The 17,500-nt window shown below is 32.6% G+C and overlaps 2 protein-coding genes and 1 long non-coding RNA gene across 3 annotated transcripts in view; 1 reads left to right on the forward strand and 2 right to left on the reverse strand.

Annotated features, from left to right (window-relative positions):
- Positions 1-2,513, reverse strand: part of LOC131957422 (uncharacterized) — a 13,805-nt gene extending 11,292 nt beyond the window's left edge. The window contains exon 1 of the mRNA XM_059322219.1: positions 2,484-2,513. The gene's annotated coding sequence lies outside the window, so the exon portion shown is untranslated. The remainder of the gene's footprint in view (positions 1-2,483) is intronic.
- Positions 2,514-2,818: 305 nt separating this feature from the next.
- LOC131957421 (uncharacterized) lies at positions 2,819-5,805 on the forward strand. The gene is made up of 5 exons (XM_059322218.1): positions 2,819-2,878; positions 3,822-3,937; positions 4,511-4,616; positions 4,720-4,950; positions 5,387-5,805. Exons 2-5 carry the CDS (start codon positions 3,831-3,833, stop codon positions 5,489-5,491), a joined length of 549 nt encoding a protein of 182 aa, XP_059178201.1. The 5' UTR covers positions 2,819-2,878; positions 3,822-3,830; the 3' UTR covers positions 5,492-5,805.
- A 10,979-nt stretch (positions 5,806-16,784) lies between these two features.
- Positions 16,785-17,500, reverse strand: part of LOC131957418 (uncharacterized) — a 1,843-nt gene continuing 1,127 nt past the window's right edge. The window contains exon 3 of the long non-coding RNA XR_009389108.1: positions 16,785-17,365. This is a non-coding gene — a long non-coding RNA (uncharacterized LOC131957418). The remainder of the gene's footprint in view (positions 17,366-17,500) is intronic.

A 17,500-nucleotide genomic window follows, 5' to 3' on the forward strand; every position in this document is an offset into this window, starting at 1 on the left:
GCCGGTGACGGTTGGCCGAAAAGTCTACGGAGAGGGGGTCAAAACTGACCTCGACTGACCGGTGCCTTATATGGGCTATATTACGAAAAAACTTTTCCTCCGACGACCCCCATTGAAATTTTGTGAGGTGGTAGGAGAACGCCTTGGGGTGTCACAAAAACTCGCCATGTACGGGAAAAATCGGGAAATGGGTCAAAACTGACCAGTCGTATTTCCCTATATAATGTTTGTATTTTATGGAAAAAACAGAGGGTCATTTCAAATCGGATTTTAGGGCACTTACCCTCTTTACATCTGGCTAATTTTTGGCATGTTTATAGGTAAATGGCTTGGCCGTAGGGCAGACCTGCCAGTTTCACTCAAAGCCCTCAACGAGGGCTAAAAAGTGACCGCGAGTGAAATTCTCTTAATATGACCTCTATTACGAAAATTTTTTTCCTCCGACGACCCCCCTTGAAATTTTGTGAGGTGGTAGGAGAACGCCTTGGGGTGTCACAAAAAACTCGCCATGTCCGGGAAAAATCGGGAAATGGGTCAAAACTGACCAGTTGTATTTCGCTATATAATCTTTTTATTTTATGGGAAAAACAGAGGGTCATTTCAACGCAGATTTTAGAGTACTTAAACTCAGTATATCTGGCTAATTGTTTGCATACTCTTAGGTGAATGGCTTGACCTTTAGGAAAATCTGTCGGTTTCACTCAAAGCCCTCGAAGAGGGCTAAAAGTGACCGCGAGTGAAATTCTCTTTATATGAGCTCTATTACGAAAAAAAATTTCCTCCGACGACCCCCCCTTGAAATTTTGTGAGGTGGTAGGAGAACGCCTTGGGGTGTCACAAAAAACTCGCCATGTCCGGGAAAAATAGGGAAATGGGTCAAAACTGACCAGTTGTATTTCCCTATATAATCTTTGTATTTTATGGGAAAAACAGAGGGTCATTTCAACGCAGATTTTAGGGTACTTAAACTCAGTATATCTGGCTAATTTTTGCATACTCTTAGGTAAATGGCTTGACTTTATGGAAAACTGTCGGTTTCACTCAAAGCCCTCGACGAGGGCTAAAAAGTGACCGCGAGTGAAATTCTCTTTATATGAGCTCTATTACGAAAAAAAATTTCCTCCGACGACCCCCCTTGAAATTTTGTGAGGTGGTAAAAGAAGGCCTTGGGGTGTCACAAAAAACTCGCCATGTCCTGGAAAAATCGGGAAATGGGTCAAAACTGACCAGTCGTATTTCCCTATATAATCTTTGTATTTTATGGCAAAAACAGGGAAATTTTAACACAATTTTTAGGTTACTTAACGTCTGTACATCATGCTAAGTTTTTACATACACTACTATAGATGACTATGCCGTATGGAAAAACTGTTGGTCAGACTCAAAGCCCTCGACGAGGGCTAAAAGATTATCGTGAGTGAAATTCTCCTTATATGAGATATATATGCATATATATATATATATATATATATATATATAAACAGACGAACGATCCCCTTAATATTATATGACGTCGTAGACCGACCCTGGAGGGTAACAAAAAAAAATTATTCCCGTCGGAAACAGCCATTATAGTCGTTAAATATGTTCATATACCGTAATTTCTTATATAAGCATAGCAACTGTTTGTAAAAAAAAAAAGTAAACAAAGACTTACATCATACGTTCAGTTTTCAAGGGAGGTAACGTTTGTAAAATTATTATTTTTTAAATAATTGTATACTTTTTTAAACAGAAACAGAAAATGACGAAGTATAGCATTTGTTTTAGTACAAAATTAAGTTGTTAATTTAGTTACGTATCCTAATTAAATAAATAAATACATTTTAAAAGGCAATGTAATATAAACTATGAGATATACTGTTCATGAAACCTGTGTAGTTCTAATTCCATTTTAGTTATAGATTGCGTACTTTCCAATATTTCTCTAAGTACGGTATTTAAATGACGAACAAAAACATTTTTTTTCTATAGTTAGCAATACTTTTTAAATTAAAGCACTCCACACCCAATCCATCGCTAAATAATTAAGTATTCAAATTCTCAAATGTTATTTAAAAACCTAAGCGAAGCTAGGCAGTATGCCTAGTATATATATATATATATATATATATATATATATATATATATATATATATATATATATATATATATATATATGTTTTGTTTTTAAATTGAAAATATAAAATATCGTCTTGTTATAAAATACATATTTTTAAAATTGAAAGTTATGATAATTTGCAGGAACGTGCAGTTTCATATACTTAAACCAACGTAAGGTAGTTGTCACAACCACCTCTCCATTTTACCTAAACTTGTAACTTTTCATGCTTACTATAACACAGAAGATTTTTTTTTTAAATTTCAAATGTTTCTGGATTTTGATCAGTAATTTGTTTTAAAATATTTTATAAAATGTTGTTGTAAATATTTAGTTTGAAGTATAACCTTAAAGTATTAAAACATTACATTAATCAACTTACCTCCAACGCTTATTTCTTTTTTCTGAAAAAGATGTGACTTTAATCACCCACTCGTGTAGGAAATTTCTCTTCATAGAAAATTCAAGAACACCTGTTTAGTGGAAAGGTAATTTTGGGAAAATCCGCAGCTCGTTGGCAGCCTTTGATGTTTGATAGAGAGACATAGCTTTTGTTTTCTATGTAAAGTGTGTTTTCAAGAAATATTCTAAATTATGTAATTCTTTACTCAGAAAAAATGATGTGTCATTTTCCCATAAAACTGGTTAGCATTTCCTGTTTTCTTGTGGTAATTTTAGACTGAATGCTGGTGGGTTTTTTTTGCTCCAGCTGATGATTTTCTGACTCTATAGACAGAACTATATGAGAGCTGGAGAAACCAGTTCTATGTTGGACAGGTATGTTTGTAATTATGCATGTAGTTGTGTATTTATGTATTTATGTTTGTATGTATGCATACTTATATTTGTTTTATTTACCACTTTTTAGTAATTTGTTTTAAATTAAGGTAACACCACATAGGCTACGACTAAACATACTTGCTTATACACCCGACCAGTAGCTTGCAAAAGACAATTATCTTCCCCTTCTTGGTTCATGGTAGACGTTCAGGCAAAACAATCACTCAGCCCTGAAAGAAAACTTCACAGCCGACAGCCGACTGATAGAGCGATGGCTAGTATTCCATAGTTTTACTTTTACGCTTATAGTTAGACACTTTTGGTATTTAATTTTACACTCTGTATTATTTATCCCCTTCAAATCTGAAGGTAGCCCTGGTAATCGCTATTTTAATGGTAATTGCGATTTTTTTATTCCAAATGTGCTAGTTAAGCCAGACTTGGAAGTTTTTCTGTGTTGATATGATGCAAAATGCAACTGATAAAACGTTTACACTGTTGAAAAGAACAACATTAACTCTAGTGTGTTATATTTTCTTGGTTACATATTAGACTGTGGAAAAACACATACAATATAAAACATCTTTTTAAAAAGTAAGATGTTTTATTAAAGGGTATCAATAAAATAGCCCTGTTTTAATTTATAGAAATTTGTTGTCAAATAGATGACCGTATGGCTGCTCGTTCGGATCTCGGTTCAGACTTGTGACTGTAGGGCATCCCTGAGTCAACTCAGCTCTTATGGATACCTGACTTACGCTGGGTAGACTAAAGGCGGCTGGGCATAGTGCTGGTTACACATCCAATCAAATGCCGAGGTCAAGAAACATATGAACTCTACTTTATCTGCCTATAGATCGCTACGTCTAAAATAGTATCTTTACTTTTCTTTAATTTATACCTGAAAATTCACAATTCACACAAATGTATTACTCCTAAGACACAGCCAATGGCAGAGAATCATCAAGAAAACTTAATTGCTGGCCTAATGTTTGTGCAATATGTGAAAGACAAAATGCAAGAGGAGGGTCTAACTATACCGCATTCTCAATGTTTGTAAGTAACATTAATATATCAATGAATGCTTGATGTACAATTTTTAAATGCCACTCTAAATGCAAAAGTCTAATGTCAGTAAGTACTGTTAATGTCATGGAATGCTGATAAGCGCAATAATTAATAATCGTTAAATCGTTTTTTTTTAAAGTTCACTAATTTCTTTCACTTGCTTGAATTTAGTTTCTATTATATCCGTGTAATTGCCATTTTTATGGTTACATGTATGACGCAACATTTGTAAATTTAATTTATTTCCGTCAAACACACCTCATGTCTTTGAAATATCGAAGTTAGCTGTGTATGTCAATATAAATGACGGTGCATTATTATATTTAAAGACTAGTATTTAGTTTCTTCAATTGATAAACTAAAGCTATTTATAATAAACGTTTTAAGTGGAATTTTTATTTACAGTTGCTAACTATTAATAATAGTATATTGTTACTTGCTTATCTCTGCTGTGGGCTAGTTTGGTTTACATAGTGTAGTGGCCCCTTTATATACTAATTTTTATAATATCAGAATCTGCAATCACAATCCAATTTTTAAAATATTTTTACATTATTACAGGAATGTGGATTTACCACTAGGCATCCAGGAGACTTACAAAAATCTCAAGCAATTTTTAGATTCATCAACATCTACAGCGTATGATATAATGACAGTAGCCATGGAGGTACACTATTGTAACACCCTATATTTATTTATCGCTCATATGTTAACAAATATATATATATATATATATTGTTTTATGAACGATCGTACTCAATGTTACTCAGGATGACCCAATGGATCAAAAACTAATCATGCAGCAAACGATTCAAACATTATTGAACACGTCCGATAAAACTCTACTCATCGCACGTATTTGTGTGGTATTTCACTACTACTACTGTAATGTAATGAGGATAATGAACATAGGTACTGGGGAGCTCGATAACTTTTTATGCCTGTGCTCAGAGGTTTTCTCTGTGGAAGTTGATAAGAAAGTTTCAAGTATTGGGGGATGGGTAAGTTTTCAATTCAGTTTGTCTTTAAGTTACATAGGGCACTCAGAATAATTAATATCTGCTCCAAGATTGATAAAATTCAGTTTCCATATTATTATTATTATTATTATTATTATTATTATTATTATTATTATTATTATTATTATTATTATTATTATTATTATTATTATTATTATTATTATTGTTGTTGTTGTTGTTGTTATTATTATTGTTGTTATTATTATTATTATTATTAATTATTATTATTATTATTATTATTGTGGCACAATTTGCATTTTATAGAAATCCAAAACTTGTACAACGACTTGTACATTTTATTTTTTATACGATGTATTTAATTTTGTTTGCTAACGAATACAGTGTGTTGATACTGTCTGAAGTAGAAGCATTAGCTAGGGTACATGTAATATAAGCTCTCACTGATATTTAATTTCAGGAGACTTTTCGACCTTACCAATCGACTACAACACGAATGCAAGATGCCTATAGACGATGTTGCACATGGACCAAAAATAAGCTACATTTAAACAAGGATGTTTAATTTGATAGTCTACTTTACACTTCATCATGTATATGTATATGTTTATACCACCGTCCCTAAATGCGACATGGCGAAACATCGGATGAAGTCTACTACATCTTGCTTATACGCCGTCGGCTCGTATACTGAACACAGAAGTTTATACAAGTAGAATGTTGCATGGTCATCTTCCTCTTTAATCTACAATTTGAAATAAAGTCATTGGTGGTTTTGGTCAGTAACATCAGAAATATAATGTTTGATTAAATAATTAATTTTAAACACTAGCATATTCATGACGTAGGCCTAATTGTAATTTTGTTTTAATAAAACACTCCTTAACTTGCTTAAGTATAAGGTAAAACCTTGATGCTCTGATTAAAGAATTACATTATTAAGGACACGTATCGTTAAGGACAAAAACTATTTAGTCATATGTATTGTTTTTGTATTATGTTAGTAGTCTACTTAGAAGTCACAAAATACATTAAATGCATTTATCTGTGGAATATTGTTTAAGTATAAGTAGCAACTTTATAAGAAATGGATGCAAATTATTTGGCATCTAAGTTCTCCACAAATTGATTGTCATTCACTCACTCATGTTCGCATACACACGTTCCAACTCACACACACACACACACACACACACACACACACACACACACACACACACACACACACACACACACACACACACACACACACACACACACACACACACACACACACACACACACACACACACACACACACACACACACACACACACACACACACACACACACTGTCAAATGTTTCATTGCATCCTAAGCTAATTTTACTCGCCGGTGTAGCCCCGCCCTCTAACTTTACTTCCTTATCTTATTTTTGTGGCGTCTTGGGAGAAAAGGGCTGCAACCACACCTCTCCACCTGACTGGGATTTGAGCAACTCTCATGTATGCGCCCATGTAAACCTGCCAGCCCTTGCCTCTTCAGCTACTGATCTTCTCCGAGATGTCCTTGACCGGCCAACTTCCTTTTCCTCTGTCGATTCCAGTCTAGAGCTTTCGTCGCGATGTTGTCCTCTTCTCTTCACGTGGTATGCCCAACCCACCCCCTTCCCTTTGTATGTTGCCTCAGGACTTTGATAATTTGACAAGCTTAACTAACCAAACTAGATATCACATACTATTTTATAGATTTTGAAGTGTTCATTAGGTTTTTAAATGCCAAGTTTTCTAATATATACAAAATTATACCGGGAATATAACTCTGTTACACATTTTCTATTATTTTTAACAAACTTTTTTTTTTAATTTTTATATTATTAACATAATAGTGTCGCTAATCTTGTTTGGTGTGCTAGAAACAGCAGGGTTTGTATTAAACTTGTTGTCATGAGGATTCGTAGCGGTGATGGACAATGATGAAATATTATCGTCGGGAATATTGGAACTTTTTGGCGTAAACTACATTATAGGGTGATAAAGACTTTTTACCACACAAATAACCTACATCTATACCTCCTGAACACGCAGCAACAACAACAGTAATTTTGTTTTAAAAAAGGGGAAGCTAATGTCTAAAAATTAATATAAATTATGTTTTGGATTATTTTTCCTGAAAACTAAAATTAGTTACATTTTTTGAAAGCACAAGTCGAGTAGTTGTTCCCAGAGTGGAAAACAGTTTCCATCACTTGTGTAACAAAACCACAATTCTACCCATGTTATCTGGCTATATCTGACGTTTTAGGGACTATGGTGTAGATCAGGGGTCTCCAAACTACGGCCCGCGGGCCGGATGCGGCCCGCGAAGTTCTCTCATCCGGCCCGCGGAGATCTTTTTGTCCAAGGAAAAATCGTCTGTTTGTGATGGCTGAGGAACTTTGCCCAGAAAAATCAAAGACATGCCTGGAAGAAACTGGCACCCGAACTGAAATTTGATGGGTAATGCGGCCCTCGGACTGAAAAGTTTGGAGACCCCTGGTGCAGATGTTCGCTAGGTAGTCACCTTATGATTCCCAACACATTTTTACAGCTGTATTAAGCGTCCGGGGGAAGGGGGTAATTGTTATTTTTTCACCCTAAACCAACAACTGACACAAACAGCATGTAATAAAGATTAATTATCCAACTAAACGTCTCCCAGTCCAGCCTAAACATTATAACTTAATTAGAATTGATTACTCTTGCCTTAATTAATGAATTAACTTCCAAATGTAATTAACTCGTTTATTTAAAAAAAAGGAGGAAATAGCAAAAATGAATAATTTCCTAGAAATAAAAAAAAAATCTTTTGTTGATTTCGCATTCACATGTAAATTTATTTTTAACTAAATTTGGCACTCATGAAAGGAAATAAGTTTACAGTGAACGCTTTCTATAATTTACACCCTTAATGTTGCAGGCAATTACTTTATTGTGGGGCAATGTCTAGGGTAGAGAACTAATTTGAAGTCTTTAAGCACCAGACATTGAGCCTTTAGTGAACTGATGTGAAAGTACGGCTCTAAAGAATACCATACCATACCATACCATACCATACCATACCATACCATACCATACCATACCATACCATACCATACCATACCATACCATACCATACCATACCATACCATACCATACCATACCATACCATACCATACCATACCATACCATACCATACCATACCATACCATACCATACCATACCATACCATACCATACCATACCATACCATACCATACCATACCATACCATACCATACCATACCATACCATACCATACCATACCATACCATACCATACCATACCATACCATACCATACCATACCATACCATACCATACCATACCATACCATACCATACCATACCATACCATACCATACCATACCATACCATACCATACCATACCATACCATACCATACCATACCATACCATACCATACCATACCATACCATACCATACCATACCATACCATACCATACCATACCATACCATACCATACCATACCATACCATACCATACCATACCATACCATACCATACCATACCATACCATACCATACCATACCATACCATACCATACCATACCATACCATACCATACCATACCATACCATACCATACCATACCATACCATACCATACCATACCATACCATACCATACCATACCATACCATACCATACCATACCATACCATACCATACCATACCATACCATACCATACCATACCATACCATACCATACCATACCATACCATACCATACCATACCATACCATACCATGATGTTAGGTTGCTTTTGTCAAGTTATATCAAGACATCTCTATAGCCTGACTGTTGATGTTGGGTTAGATACTGTGGTTAGGATTAGCGTAAAGGTTTAGTTTAAAATTATCGTGAGGAGCTAGGATTAACTTTTTTGAGAACATGAGATCTATTAGCATATGTGTGTTGTTTATGCTAAAGTGTTAGCTGAGTTTGTCAAAACTGAACTTGAAATATTTAATTAAATAAACACTATTAATGAATACATGGCAATTTATATACACTTTTAAATCAGAAATTGTCTGTGTTTGCTATCTTAGAATGTAAATCTTAGTCCTCTTTTCTTTTTTTTTTTATTAAAGCCGCTTGTATTAATGTTTGCTTTTAAGAATGCCTGGTGTACTTATCGTCCACTGTATCAAATTATTTAATTGATCACTGCCCAATTAGTCGGTACCCTCGCACTTTACCTTGCTCCCAATCACTGACCTCATTAGCAGACAACCAATTAGAGTACATGTTTAGTTCAGGTGTACCACTTTAATTAATGAGTGACGGGGCTGCAGTAAAAAAAAAATTAATGAGTGACGAGGCTCGAGTAAAAAAATTAATCAGCTTTGCCATTAATTTGTCAATGAATAAAGTTGTCCATAATAATGTAGTTGTATGTTTATTAATATAGTTTGGGGTTCCGTTGTTTTGATGAAACGTCTACCCGGCTTATATAACACAACAAAGCGATTGATTGGGATAGTAGACTTATCAGGCTAATTTAGGCCAGTAGGTTGAAAAGTTTAATTAAGGTTATCTCGCGGTGACGTATGTTGTGTAAGAATTGCTTTAACACATTTATAGACGTCAGGTTGTGATTTTTTAAACAGAAAGGTTGACACAACAAGGTGGGGGTGGGGGTGGGGCGAGGGTGTGGGTGGGGTTGGGTTGGTGTTGGGGTGGGGGTGTATTGTGTGTCACACTATCACACAGCCGCAGAATTATACACCATACAGTCATATTGTGAGATTAGAGGATTATCAAACTATCACCCTCAAACATTTCAATGTAGAAGGTCTTAGACTGACCAGTTTAGCTGTTTCTTGAAAATCTTTATCCTCAGCAAGTTTCTACTGTTGTAGGTTTTTCCAACCTTATATATATATATATATATATATATATATATATATATATATATATATATATATATATATATATATATATATATATATATATATACACAGAGGGAGAAGGAGAGAGAAAGAGAAGGGGGGAGAAAGAGAGAGAGAGAGAAAGGGAGATAGAAAGAGAGAAATACCATTTCCGAGTACCGGAGAAAGTTGAAAGAGCCCGGAAGTATAGTGTGTACCACTACCGTTTACCGTAAATCGTTAAGAAGGTAATAAAAATGTGTTGGCACGTTTACAATACTTTCTTTATACTTTGTATACGAGAAAGTACACATGTAAGTAAAATTGAAATTCCAGTTAAATTGTTTATGTTAAAAGAAATATGTTCGGGCAAAACTTTCTCGGCGACCCGAACTTCTTCTTAACGGGTCGTGGTTTGTTAAGTGCCACTGTCGTGCAGTATTGACGAAATAGAAAGATGATGTTGATCGCAGGAAATTTTCTTCAAAAGCCGAACCAACGATGATAGATCGAACAAAACTAATACAACACAAGGTGACCTTGACAGACGTAAACTAACCGTTTGCTGTGTTCTACAGATATCTTTGCAATGCCTATATTGGCTGCTTCGTGAACTGTTTCTTGTGTAATCCATTTCTGATCTCCCTAGTATTAAAAAAAAAAACATTACAATTACATTACTTAATATACAAAGTGTTACAAGCTAAGTTGGGTTTTTTTCTCTGCCTCAGTCAATTAAATTTTAACGTCAGCTTAGCTTATTAGCTTGTTAGATTTTGTATTACTGTTTGTATAATTGGCTTTCAAAGGCTGATTATGATTTACATTTTTACATATCCATTTTAGTAATAATACAATTCAATAAAAATAATATATTAAATATAGTTATTTTTTTTAAAAATCAAGCGAGGTAACCATAGCTAAACTACGAGGTGAATATTTTTCATGTTTGTTCCCCTTTGACCGTAAACTTTTTTAGTTTTTCTTGTAACATTGAAATTCAAGGGAGTTAACTTGGGAAATTAATAAGAAATGCTTAATAATTTCCCCTTCAGCGCAAAAATTGTTTTCATTAAAGCCATGACCAGTTTTAAATGTATTCAATAAAATTAAATAAGCTCTTACATTTATTTTTTAAATTAGTTATTTATTTATTTTGTGTACAAAATTTTATTTGTTGTCAATATGTACCTTTTTTTTTTCTAAAAGGTCTTAATTTTTATCCATTTTAGTAAAAATAAATTTTAATAAATGTTTGGCTAATATTTATAAATAGTTATAATTTTTAAACATATAGTTAAGCGAGGTAACCATGGCTAAACTACGAGTTGAATATTTTTCATGTTTATCTCCCGTTGACCGTAAACTTCTTCAGTTTTTCTTGCAACATTAAAATTCAAAGAGAGCTAACTGGGGAAATTTTAAAGAGATGCTATGTAGTTTCCCCTTCAGCGCTGAAATTTTTTTTGCTTTTATTTTCATTAAACCAATTACCAGTTTCAAATTTATTCAATAGGATTTAATGAAAATTTTTAATTTTTTATCAGTTTAGTACAAATAAATATTAATAAATATAGTTATGCTTTAAAAAAATTATTATTTAAGCGAGGTAACCATGGCTAAACTACGAGTTGAATCTTTTTCACGTTTGTTTCCCTTTGAGCGTAATCTCTTATAGTTTTTCTTGCAACATTGAAATTCAAGAGAGGTAACTTAGGAAATTAAAAAGAAATGCTTAATAGGTTCAACTTCAGCGCTGAAAAAAGTTTTCGCACTTAATTGAACTCTATGAAAACCATGAACAGTAGAGTAAAAAGTGTATTAAATAGGATTATGTTAGTTCTCACATTTCCTTTTTTAAGTTAACATTTTATATTTTTTTTGTAAAAAAATAACTTTATTGGCAATATTTATCTTATAAAATATAAATTTGTATACTGAAAACTCTTAATATTTATCCTATTTAATAATTAAAAATGTTAATAAATATAATTAATATTAATAAAATTGTTATTATTTCAAAAAATATGTTCAAGCGAGATAACCATGGCTAAACTACGAGGTGAACCTTTTTCATGTTTGTTTCCCTTTGACCGTAAGTTTTTTTATTTTTTCTTGTAACATTGAAATTCAAAGAGAGCTAACTTATGAAATTTTTAAGTGTTGCTCTATAATCTCCCCTTCAGCGCCGAAAATTTTTTCGCTTTTATTTTCATTAAACCAATGACCAGTTTAAAATTTATTCAATAAGATTTAAATAGTTCTCACATTTCTGTTTTAAATTCACTTTTTATATATTTTGTGTACAAAATGTTATTTATTGGCAACAGGTATCTTACAAAAAAATGGATTTGTTTACTAAAAAGTCTAAATTTTTATCTATTTTAACACAGATGAATCTTAATAAATGTTAATATTAATAAATATAGTTATAATTTTTGAAAATATATTTAAGCGAGGTAACCATGGCTAAACTACGAGTTGAATCTTTTTAATTTTTGTTTCCTTTTGACCGTAAACTTTTTCAGTTTTTCTTGAAACATTAAAATTCAAAGAAAACTAACTTGGGAAATTTTAAAGAGATGCTATATAATTTTTCTTCAGCGCTGACATTTTTTTCGCTTTTATTTTCATTAAATAAAACCGTGAACAGTTGAAAATGCAAAAGATTTCAGAAAGTTTCAGGGGAAATAACTGAAATATCATCAGAGGAGTGCCGATCATTCTCTAAACAGCAGGCTTTATCTGTGTTCAGTGAAAATAAATAAATAAAAGAATACTAGTTTAGAAAAACAAAATTATGGTCAACACATTAAGGGCGCTAATGACAAAACGTAGTTTTTCTTTGTGCGGATCTTAGGGCGAATAATATTTAAATTCTAACATATCAGACCTATCGAAAGGCGAAATACTTGTAATCGGTATACAATTTTTTTCGAGTGGGGCCTAGTAATTATTCACATTTTCTAATCAATGTGTTTTATCCTTCAAATGATTTTTTGCAAGCCGATCTCAGGCTAGTTGTATACCTAACATATACAACATAAAGTTGACTTAAAGTTGACTTAAAGTTGACTTAATACTCTTCACTTTTAGTTTTTGAAATTATATAATAATATAAAACACAACTTACAATTGTTAGTTGAATCATTATTGTAAAGCAGTTCGTTAAAAATTTCTGCAGCTATATATATATATATATATATATATATATATATATATATATATATATATATATATATATATATATATATATACATATATATATATATATATATATATATATATATATATATATATATATATATATATATATATATATATATATACATATATATATATATATATATACATATATATATATATATATATGTGTGTGTGTGTATGTGTGTGTTCTATATTCTGTTATGATTTTGTTCTTGATAAAATACAATACGGTTTTACACAATTGAAATCACAAACAATGAAGTTGGCGGGGTGTGCCATATTTTAACCAATGTAAGGTAGTTGTCAAATCATGTCTCATTGCCCAATAAAACTGGTTAGCACTTCATGTTTTCCTGTGATTATTTTAGACCAGCTGGTCATTCTCTCAGGTCCGCTACTTGATGACAGAACTGGTCTACTTGACGGCTACAGCTGATCATTCTATTCTGGACAGGTGTGTTTGTGTGTATGCATGTATGTTTGTATGTTTGAATGTATGCATATACGTTTGTATGCATATATTTATGAACTTGGTCTTAACTAGCCTAGATTACTAAAGAGTCAGTTATAAAATAAATATAATGTATAATAATTATGTTATAATACTAGTGAATTTTAAATGACGCCACAGACATCTACCTAACCAAATAATATGTAATACATAGGCGTAGCAAGGGGGGGGGCAGGGGTGGTGACCGCACCGGGTGACACCATTTAGGGGGGCGACACCAAGGCAAAACATAGTAAAATATATAGAGAAAAATTTGAGGGGTGGGGGTGCAAATCGAAAGCTTGTGTGGGGGGATGCAAATCGAAAATTGAAAGTTTGTCCACGGGAAGAGTCGCTACGCCTCAGGGGGGTGACACCATTAAGTGCCGCACCGGGTGACACCCGACCTCGCTACGCCACTGATGTAATATGTATATTATATTGTTTGTAGAAAGCCAAACTTATGACGTATGGATTTTTCTTGATCTCTAAGATAAAAAAATCAAAAATGAATTTTTGTGTCTTCAAGCAATTTAGGAACGATCCAAGCGTAAGATACAATCCTCTGTAAATGTTAAAGTATTTTTAATTTGTTACCTTTTTTAAAAAATTCTGTTGCAGATTAAATCCGATACCTAAAACTATAATTTATAATCAGCCAAATAGAATGGCATGCGTATTTTAAAAGTAGGTCTGATTATTCAATCATGACTTTATAAGAGACGATGTTTATTGATTATGTGTAATTAGAACAAAGTTTGAACTGTAACCAAAGTCGTTTTTGTTTGTCATCAAACACGTTAAAGACACGATCGTAAAAGGGTTATGCAACTAGAATGATACAACGATAATTTACAAGTTTTTCTGTTTTAAAAAAATGCGTGGTATTGAATAGGTAAAGCTATTGAAAGTCCGCAGCATTTACATTATTTAAGATCCGCCTGTGATAATAAAAATAAGAGAAAAGTTAATCAAATTTCAGCAGATGCAGCTATTGTAAAAAAAAAAGGTTGATGGTAATCAAATGAGTGCCTTAAAGATAAACTCTGGGTATGGAGACGCTAAAGGTGTAGAACAACTTATAGACAATAGTGCTGCAGTAAATCAGTCGTGCATACAGTGCCTTGATCTTTGCCTTTGAAAATTGGCTCTGGCAAACTATAGAAAAAACATATTATTAACGGGGCTCTAGTCCATTAGGTGAATGCAGATGGACGTACGGCATTGATATTAGCATCAGATAAGAAAGAAGCTGTTACTATTATAATTAACACAACACGTCATTTAAATAAAATTAATTTTGAAGGTAATTACGCTTTGATGTTAGCTTCTAGAAAAGCACAGTCTAAAGTTGTAGAAATTCTACTAAACAACGGGGCTGAATTAAATAAAGTTTAGTGTAAAAGCTGGAACCTCTCAGGAAGGATACTTGAAAGTTGCAAAACTGCTAGTACAAAAAAACGGGTGTAATGGGTAGGCCGTATTAATGTTAGCCTCCAAATACGGACACGAAAAAGAAGTTAACCTCATAATACAACATAACGCTGATGTAAATGTTGTTGATGAAAATGGATCGAATGCATTAATGTTAGCCTCTAAATGTGGACACGAGGAAATAGTTGAAAGTTTAATAAAAAAAAAACAATAGTATGAGTATACTAGATACTGTTAACAGAGCTGGGTACAATGCTTTAATTCTTTCCAACGCGGACACGAACAAATGGTAGAAATATTAATACAATACGGAAGTAATGTTACAAGCACTAAAAACAAGGGTAGGACTCATTAATGATAACTTCTGAATATGGAAAAGGAAACGTTGTCAAGCTTCTAACAAATGGTTGTAGTAATGTAAATAATTATGATATTAATGGACGGAGTGCATTAATGTTAGCCTCTCAAAACGGACACGAATCTATTGTAAATTTACTAATAGAATATAACGCTAATGTCTGCGGCGTTCAAACTCATGGACGGAATGCCATAATGATAGCATACCATGAAGGGCACACAGCAATAGTAGAACGTTAACTTGTACATCGCCATTCTGCCTTAATGATAGCTTCTATCAGAGGTCACGACCAAATTGTGTCACTACTTATAAAAGCAGTTGACAATGATGGTTGGACGGCTTTAATGCTTGATTGTCACGTAGGGCATGCGAAAGTTGTCGTTGTATTGCTAGGTACAAATGCTAGATCAGATGATAAAGATAAAGATGTATGGAAGGCTATAATGATTGTTGCTGAACAAGGACACGAAAACATGATAGTCAAGATGATAGTCAAATTAATAGCGCAAGAAATCGATCTAGTCGTTGCTAAAATCAAAGATGGGTACACTGCATTACTGCAAGCTACACAGAATGGACAAGCCAATTGTGTAAAGCTTTTGTTACCACATTCAATGTTCATAATGTTGAAAAAGGCAAGTGGAACGCATTAATGTTAGCCTCACAATAAGGAAAATTAACTACAGTAAAACATTTGCTTAAAAATAAACCGGGAGTGATCTCCCCTAAACTTTCTCGAATATTATGATATATCACAAAGGGGATGGCAACTCGGGATATAAACACGAATTGTAATCAGCTTTTGCTTGCTTAATAACTTTTTAAAATAGAATAGAATCTCATAGAAAAAAGAATCGCACACCAAGTGAACGCCAAAAAAAATGTGTATAATAATGCGGAATAATATAAATTTACATGCGTTTTTAGAGAAATAGCAAATAGCGTAAATTACTACTTCCGGTCATCGGAAATAACTCAACATTTGACAGAAGGCAGAGAATTAAATCTTTTACTTCTATCTGAAATTTCATTAATCTATCTGAAGCAGTACTCAAACTATAGGCTTTTAAAAAACTGAAATGATAATAAATTCCATTTTCGTTTAGCGGAAATCGTTAAAAAGTTTAAACAGAACTACAAATGTGACATAATACTTAGAGATAAAATTTCATCAACATAGCGGTACTCAAGTTATTGTGTTCACACACAAACACACACACACACACACACACACACAAACATACACACAGACATACGGACAAGATTGCAAAACTATGTTTTTCCGACTTACGGAGGTGTAAATCGTCGAGATTTGCAAAAATCTCAATTTTTTTTTAAACTATTGCAATACTTTGTCTATACATAGCATACGAGATAGTAAAAATAGATGTTGTTTAACAATAGTATTTAAAAATATAATTAATGTTTAATGAAAACAAGAACAAAAAAAGATTTCATTAAAATAATTTTGAATCTTAACTTACCCTGGAACTAACACATTTTTGTTTATTTAGATTTTATGAAATATCAATTTTATAAATATGCATTTTTCATTGCCGTTTTACAACAAAAAACTCTTTCATAATAAAAACACAAACATAAGTTTAAAAAAAAGTTCTATAAACATTATTAATTAAATACGTTTAATTAGATTGAAAGATCTTGAATAATTAGTAATCAGTAAAAACATATTTTGCTAATTTGATTTTATTTAATGTACGAAATTTTTAAAAATTATTTGCATTGAGCTTCTTCAAGCTTAGCTTGCCAACTCTCACATTATTCATATATTTTTTCATATCCGTTGGCATAATGGTCTAATTGTTTAAATAATACAATAATGTTTAGTTCTTTTGTGTTAACTATGATTAGTTTTAAAAAAGTTAAAAGAAAAACTAAAATAATATTTTGTTACACAGAAAATACATATTTTGAGCTATCTTCCTACTGTTGTATGATTTGACCTACTGGTATAGGCATTTCATAATACAAGACACATATGTTGACATTTATGCTGATAAGGGTTCAGTCCAACTGAAATAAAATGAAGAAAAAAATTAATTAAAAAAAACAAAAGAAAAAAAACTCTACACACTCAACGTTACTCACATCTGGGCTACTATTAAGTTATTACTGTTCATTCATGTTTTGTAAAATATTATGACATCG

Source organism: Physella acuta, unplaced genomic scaffold, assembly GCF_028476545.2.
Source record: "Physella acuta isolate Inbredline_101_S28 unplaced genomic scaffold, ASM2847654v3 ptg001239l, whole genome shotgun sequence".
Taxonomy (NCBI): domain Eukaryota; kingdom Metazoa; phylum Mollusca; class Gastropoda; family Physidae; genus Physella; species Physella acuta.